The following is a 7,924-nucleotide window of genomic DNA, read 5'->3' on the forward strand; positions in this document are numbered from 1 at the left end:
ATCCTTGATCTGAATCTTAATAGTATCAGTGAGTCCAGTACTACACAGCTCCACCTGGCCTGGTAACGGGGATATTTAACCACTGGATGGCAGTGTTTGGTTTTTATTTTTTAACCTTCCTTTTTGCACTTTTTGTTTCCAGCAAGAGAGGAACAGGATGAAGGAGAAGGATCCAAGACAGGTTAGTCGGATTTTGTATCTTTCTGGCAGCCCCAGAGCAAGAACTCTGGGCTGGGTCATGTGCTAACAACCGTAGCTTGCCAATTTGCGCATCCTGGCCAACGTGAATCTGCGCATGGGGAGAGCAGCCTGTTTCTGATTGTATGTTCTGGGCTGAAAAGTCTAAAAAATAATACAGTGGTATCCTGGCTCTCAACGCCTTGGTACTCAAACAACTTGGAACCCAAACACTGCAAACCCGGAAGTAAGTGTTCCTGTTTGCGAACATTTTTCGGAAGCCGAATGTGCTCTGTTTTGAGTGTTATGCTGATGATTTGAGTGTTACGATTCTGATTTGAGTGCCACACTTCCGTTTTGAGTGCTGCGCTGAGGTCTGCTTGTTTTTGCTATTTATGTTGCGTTTTTGTTTTTGCGGCTTTTTTGTTTTGTTTTTGTGACTCTGTGGAAACCAGTTCAGCTACTGATTGATTGACTGTGTGGCTGCAGTGCATGGTTTATTGCTTTCATTTTATGGATCAGTGGTCTCGTTAGATAGTAAAATTCATGTTAAATTGCTGTTTTAGGCATTGTTTTGAAAAATCTGGAACGAATTAATCCATTTTGCATTACTTTCTATGGGAAAACGCGCCTTGGTTTTGGAACGCTTTGGTTTTGGAATGGACTTCCGGAACGGATTAAGTTTGAGAACTAAGGGACCACAGTAGTAGCAGAGCACTAGATTGGGTCAATATTATTCCTGCTGTTCAGGATAGGGATTCTGTTGAATTTGAAGCTGGAGCAGCCCTATATTTTTCCTTCTATTTTCAGCGTTTGGGCTAGGGGTGCTGTTGCATATGTGGCCAGAATGGCACGACATGTACAGCTTTCTTCCAACACGGAGTGCTTTGAGAGCATCACCACCATGGTTGCATGCCTAACTTGGGTGCCACCAGGAAGGGCTGTAGCTCAGTGGTAGAGCTCAGGCTTTGCATGCAGGAGGTCCCAGGTTCAATCCCCAGCATCTCCAAGTACACCTCTTTATTTTGCCTTTGACTGCTGAGATATATACGACCTCATCTGCACAATGCATTTAAAGCAATATCGTGCCACTTTAAAGAGCTGGGGCTTCTCCTGAAGAATCATGGGAATCGGCTTGTTAAGGGTACTGTCAGTTCACCCTTATTCCTCCCCCACCGAACTACAACTCCCAGAATGGTGTAACCATCAACCCCTGTTCCCAGGGAATTTCCGAGAACTGTAGCTCTGGGAATAGGGGTTTCGTAACAACTCTCAACACCTTTTGCAAACTACAGTTCCCAGGAGTTTTTTTGGGGGGGAACCAGGACTGTTTAGAGTGTTATGATACTGCTTTAAGTGTGTGGTGCAGATGGGGCCTATTTTAGGATGCACACTATTCTTCTGACGTAAATTTAACAGATTTTAATAGCGCCTCTTTATATGATTGTAGCCCACACTTGTTAAGGAAAACTTAGAAATCCTATAAATCAGGGACGTCCAACTCCCAATAGACTGGGATCTACTCACAGTATTAAAAAAATCTGGCAGTGATGTACCCATTGTGGTAAAAAGACTGGCAGTGATCTACCCAAAGTTGTGGAGCTTTTTTTAGTAAGCCAAAGTTTTTTTGTTTTTTGCTTTTTTTTAGCAGATTGTGCTATAAAAGCACAATAAATAAGTGTGAGTGGGGGGGGGGCTGTGTCTGAACCCTGTAGAGCTTTTGCCAGCCAATACCGATCTAGATGGAGCAGGGGTCTGACTCTGTCCAAGTCAGTTTCTTATGTCCCTCCCACCCACCGATATTGACTTGGAGCAGAGAATTCCCTGATGTGCTGCAGCAAGCTCTCAGCCACGCAGGCCTCTGATAAACTGGATTATCATTTTAATAAAGTGTGATAGCTGCACTCGGCTGTAATCAAATGGATTAATTATAAGCCTGGTGATTCCCTTTATCTGCTTCTGAGCACAGCAATAGACACATTGCACATAGATTGCCTGGTTTCTAATCTTTCCTTGAGAGTGCGGAGGCTTCAGGCATCATCGTCTACCTGTGTGACTGCGGTATTCCGGGGGGGGGGGGGGGAAGGGGAGGGAAGCAGGCAGTGAGGTTTGCAGATTTATCCCCCTCCTTTTGAGAAGTAGTCCTGTTGTGCTTCACATCCACATTAGGCAGCGGAGCACAAGGATGCAAATTGAGGGTCCATAGCTCTGTCAATTCTCTGGTTAGAAGGATCTTCAGGTAGCAGGCGGAGGGAAAGACCTCTAACTGGGAGCTGCTGCCAACCAGAGCAGGAAGCAGTGGGCCAATGGGGCAAATAGTCTGCCCCAGTGGGAGGCAGCTTTCTATGTTCCTACCGGATTCCATTTTGAAACCTTAGCTTCTCGTTCGACTCCTGTGCACCACGCAATTCATTACCTCGAATCACAGGCACGGCGTTGCCCCCAAGATTGGGGGGCGGGGGCGGGCGTGTATGTGATGTCACCCGTGTATGTGATGTGTGTGTGAGATGTCGCATGATGTCAGTACGTTTCTGAGCACAATTCAAAGTGTTGGTGCTGACCTTTAAAGCCCTAAACGGCCTCTGTCCAGTATATCTGAAGGAGCGTCTCCACCCCCATCGTTCTGCCCGGACACTGAGGTCCAGCACCGAGGGCCTTCTGGCGGTTCCCTCACTGCAAGAAGCCAAGTTACAGGGAACCAGACAGAGGGCCTTCTCGGTAGTGGCACCCTCCCTGTGGAACGCCCTCCCACCAGATGTCAAAGAGAACAACAACTACCAGACTTTTAGATGACATCTGAAGGCAGCCCTGTTTAGGGAAGCTTTTAATGTTTGGTGTATTACAGTATTTTAATATTTTTTTGGAAGCCGCCCAGAGTGGCTGGGGAAGCCCAGCCAGATGGGCGGGGTATAAATAATAAATTATTATTATATTATTATCTGTGTCTTCCAACGCCATGGAGACCAAACTGGTGCATCCTAGCGGAAGGCTGCCCTGGCCTGGGTGGTGTCAGGAGACCCCTTTCCACTTTCTCCACCCCACAGATAGTTTTGTGCCCCTCTATCCTGCACTTTTCTGAACCTTTTCCAGCTCTAAAGCAGCCTTTCTGAGTTGGGTCTGGGGAGGGAGGGAGTCTGCTGTCTCTCTGGAGGGGGGTAAGACACACACGTTTGGGCTCCGCAAGAGTTGTAGACAGAAAGTCATATTCTCCACGATTCATGCTAGTCTGTTCAGTACATTTGCTCAGCGTTACGCCCTAGGGCCTAATAATCTCATGTGCTGTGCTCTCTCTTTCTCTTTCCCCCCGACAGCTTTGCAGCCTCTGAAGAACACGGAAAACAAAGAAGGTAAAGGAAAGTCTCCCCTCAGTGGTTGCTACCCGTGTGTTGAGCTGCTTTGAAGTGAAAAGCAGCACGTTGCAGCCAATGTGCAGATTGTCACTTCCACAGGTCAAGCACGATATGCGCACCATGGCAGAGCTAATAACCCCCAGATCTTTGACCTCCTTCTTTGCCTCCTCTTGATGGTGGTGGTGATTGCCCTCTCTGCCCCACTTGATGCCAGAGTGAGAGCAGGAGGCATTGCCCTCTGTCTGAATTGGCTTCAGTTGTCATTGCAAAGCCAACTCAGAGTGAGAACGTATTTTGGGTAAAAAGAAAGGAAGTGCCCACACAATGGAGCCCTGTTGCAGAACCGACTTTGTGTGTGATATTGGGGGGGGGGCTGTCTGAAACCTGCAAATACAGCAGTAAAGTTGGGTAGAACCTTCCCCCTTCCCTCATTCCTCCCCTGATCTCTCTCTCATCTCCCTTATCAACTACATGGCCCCGTAACTGCTTCACCTTGTAATGGGACTGCAGGAGAAAATGCATACATCTCCCCTCTTTTTTCAGTTTGGTCACTTACCCATTTTCCGCGTGGTTTCATTTCCTCCCTTCCTTTTCTTTCCAGACATTGGAGAAGAAATTGACTGACCAGAATCGGAAGGGAAATGCAGTTGTGCTACCACGAGGCTCACATGGCAGGCTGTGATCCTGCTCCTCCATCAATGGACTGCCGAAAATGTGACAGACACAGCATGAACAGAGACTTTTCACCTGGCGCCTGCTGCAGTTTGCCGATTTTGGCCATGACCAATTGCCTTCTCCCCCCCCTACCTTCTCCACAAAGACACAACCCTGAACTCTCTCTGTCCCCGTGAGACTCTCCTCTTCCCATTAGAAGCAGATCGTCGCTTACTGATGACATCCTCCCACCGCCAACCTCCCAGGACTGGGATGCTCCAAGTTCCCATTTCATAGCCTTACTGGGACGCTCCAAGAGTTCAACCACCAGTGATCCTGTCAACTGATACAAAGGGAAAGGGAACGACTTTCTGCTTGAATGAGAGTAATTTGGACAAACCATGTGTACTGTAAAGAAAAGGGGAGAACTCACAGATCAACTTGCCACTCTAGCAGAGGAGATCATGGCACTCAAAGCTGTTTTGAGGGTCAGTTTTCAGTTGGATTTGCTTGTAGGCATGCCACCTGTCCAATTTTAGATTAGCACAGCTGGAGTTGTGTTGTGTTCTCTCTTATGTTTGCTGGAGGCTGGGAAATGACCATTGACTTTATAACAGGGGCAGGGAGCCCCTTTCAAGCTGAGGGCCGCACATGGCCCTGCTGGATAGGGCTAGGAGCAAAAGTGGGAAGGGCAATGAATGTAAAATTTAACTTTGTAGGCTAGCTTCACATGCACCTCCATGGCCTTCATCTAGAGAGGGAGGCACAGTCAGAGTTCCAGGGCACATTTCAGCCAGGCAAAAACACACCAGTTAGATGAGAAGCAGGGACACTAGGGGTGTAATGTGGAGAGTCCTGGGGGCCAAATAAAAATGACCGCAGGGCCACATTCAGCTCCCAAGCCTGAGGTTCCCTATCCCTGCTTTTTAACCTAACGGCAATAGCTGCCAAGAAGCAGGAAGGGCCCTTCAGTCAGCAGTGTAATGTACACATGCTTGACAAACAGAAAGTCAGTCACAGTCCTTGATGGCTCCACCTAGAAGAGTGTTGTCAGGAAGCACTGCTAGGGAAGATCTCTGCGGTAGGTCCTAGAGATTTGGATCCCATTTGGAATCAGCAGTGCTGGGCTGGGTGGACCAATAATTGACTCAATGTGGGACAGCCTCCTATTTTCCTAACTGAACATAACTAAGAGATGCACAAGAAAGCATTATCTTTTTTGAAAAGAAAAATCATTTAAGGCGAATTGCTCTTTGAGGTCTCTTGGAAGAAGAGGATAAGATTCAGCACCAAGTCCTGCTGGATGAAGCCATAGGCCCACCTCAGAGCCAACCAAAGGCCTGTGGGGAGCAGAGCAACCACAGCACTCTCCCCACATGTGAGTCTCAGCAGGTGTTTCTCAGAGGCTAAGTCCTTGTGGCACTGCAGGTAGAAGCATAGCTATCACAGCCAGTAGCCCTTGAGAGGCTTCTCCATGAATTTATCCAATTGTCTCTTAAAGCCTTTCAGGTTGGTGGCCATCGCTCCGTCTCGTGGGAACGAACTCCATAGTGTGCTGTGTCAAAGTCCCTCCTTTTGCCTGTCCTGAATTTTCCAATATTAGCTGAATGATGGCCTCGAGTTTCTAGTATTATCTTTGTGAAGCTCGCCTTCAGGTGTTGGTCTCTTCTCCCTCTCAGCCTTCCTTCCACAGCTGGAAAACAATCACAAGCAAAATGGGTAGCCTCTTTCCTGAGCTGAAATAGGAATGTGGCACTGGCAGTGCCTTTACTCAAACGACGGCCCCACTTGCTGAATGGGGCTTACTCTCAGCCAAGTCCGCATAGCATTTCAGAAATCTTCTCCCCTTTGCACCTCCCAACTCAAACTGAAAACCTTTATTCTGTGGAACGGGAATGTTTCAGAATTGAGCGCGCTTCTGTTCCGGTAATGTTTCCCGTGCCTGGGGCAAAAAGGCCTATTGTGAGGTTCCCGAAGGTGCTCATATGATTTTAGAGCCCACTGCAACCTCCAGCTGCTGTTTGCCATGTCTGGGAGCAAATCCACAACTGTGGGGGTGAGTGGAATTTGCAGGGATCTCTTAATATTAGATGCAAACAAAGGGAAAACTATATGGCAGAGAAACCACTTTGGCCCAGCAATTGGGCTGCTTCTTCTTCCTCTTTTGAGAGAGAGAGAATTCCCAGTCACTGTTGACAATGGAAGACTTTGGAGCCATGTTTTAAGATTCTGCTTTTGGTTTGAGCATCGCAACACAACAGGGTATGGTGTTTTGTATGCACCAAGGTAGCCTTATTTTGCCTTGTTCTTGCTTTCCTCCCAGTTAACCACCTGGTTCACTGGAGTTAAATTTCTTTGTTTTTTTCCGAGAGAGGCAAAAAGAGAGCATTCAGTTCTGTCTCTTTGGTGTTTTTTAATATATAAAAATACTGAACTGAAAATGGATGGCTAGTCATGGTACTAGCGAGGGGGAATCTGCTGGTCAGATGGCTCTCTCTACCCCATAAGCTGAACCAAAGAGTAAACTTGGCTTTACTGCATTTCTGATTAGATTTCCACCCAACATAGTCTACATTACTTAGCATGTTATTTGCAAATCTGCAGAGATCTGGTTTAATGGGGAGGGCAGGGTTGCAGTCTCCCTTTTTATCCCAACCCCCAAAGCCAGGGTAGCCGCCATGGTTCTTTCCAAGGGTTTGGAACTACAGTTCCCATTGGCCCCAGCCAGTGCGCTCAAGAATGATGGGAGTTGTAGTACAGCAACACCTAGTACGGCAACACCTAGGAGTACAGCTGGGAGACACTGAACACTTCAGAAGTAGAGTAGGTATTAGAAAGTTTGGGATAAGGGTTGAGGCAGCGAGGGTGTGCAGTCTCTGTTGAACTGTGGGCCGCTAGATGCCTCATTCTCACACTTCTTGCTTTCTAAGTCTAATATTTTCTGGGGATTTTCCTCTCACTCAAAAGGGCTTGGAAACTTGCTGTGTTTTTTTTTAAATAAAAAAGTACATTTGAACTTTTTAAATTAATTAGCTATTTAAAATGTTAGAATTTGGAGTCCTTAGTGCCTTTGGAGATCTAATAAACATTTGGTTCTTTTGGGCGAATGTTTCCTTTGTGCATAGTAGAAGTGTAAGATTATTATTATTATTATTAATACCCCGCCCTCCCCAGCCAAGGCTGGGCTCAGGGCGGCTAACAAGCAATAATAAAAACAAGTTGAACTTAAAAACAAGATTAAAATACAACATTAAAATATTGAAACATTAAAATATTAAAATGTAGCCTCATTGCAGGAGGAGAAGGAAAGGAAAAAAGAAAGAAGGGGAGGGAATCAAATTGGCTCCAAGCCAAAGGCCAGGCGGAACAACTCTGTCTTACAGGCCCTGCGGAAAGAAATCAGATCCTGCAGGGCCCTGGTCTCATGAGACTGAGCGTTCTACCAGGCCGGGGCCAGTGTTGGAAAAGCCCTGGCTCTGGTTGAAGCTAATCTAACTTCCTTACGGCCTGGGACCACTAGGGTGTTGCTATTTATGGACCTTAGGGTCCTCCGCAGGGCATATTGGGAGAGGTGGTCCCGTAGGTACGAGGGTCCTAGGCCGTGAAGGGCGTTAAAGGTCAAAAGCAGCACCTTAAATCTGACCCTGTACTCCACCGGGAGCCAGTGCAGCTTGAAAAGCACTGGGTGAATATGCTCCCGTGGCAGAGACCATGTGAGGAGACTTGCTGCAGCATTCTGTACC

General features: G+C 47.1%; 1 protein-coding gene across 2 annotated transcripts in view; it reads left to right on the forward strand.

Moving 5' to 3' along the window:
* The window catches only part of CD276 (CD276 molecule), a 48,574-nt gene extending 41,290 nt beyond the window's left edge, over window positions 1-7,284 (forward strand). Inside the window, exons 6-8 of one of the 2 annotated variants that reach the window (XM_083413193.1) lie at window positions 143-181; window positions 3,489-3,524; window positions 4,129-7,284. In XM_083413193.1, coding sequence (XP_083269319.1) covers window positions 143-181; window positions 3,489-3,524; window positions 4,129-4,151 — 98 coding nt within the window. In that variant the 3' untranslated portion in view covers window positions 4,152-7,284. The remainder of the gene's footprint in view (window positions 1-142; window positions 182-3,488; window positions 3,525-4,128) is intronic. The other variant, XM_083413194.1, reaches the window with a different exon arrangement.
* The last annotated feature ends 640 nt before the right edge of the window (window positions 7,285-7,924 follow it).

Source organism: Podarcis tiliguerta (genome assembly GCF_965153285.1).
Source record: "Podarcis tiliguerta genome assembly, chromosome: 14".
NCBI lineage: Eukaryota > Metazoa > Chordata > Lepidosauria > Squamata > Lacertidae > Podarcis > Podarcis tiliguerta.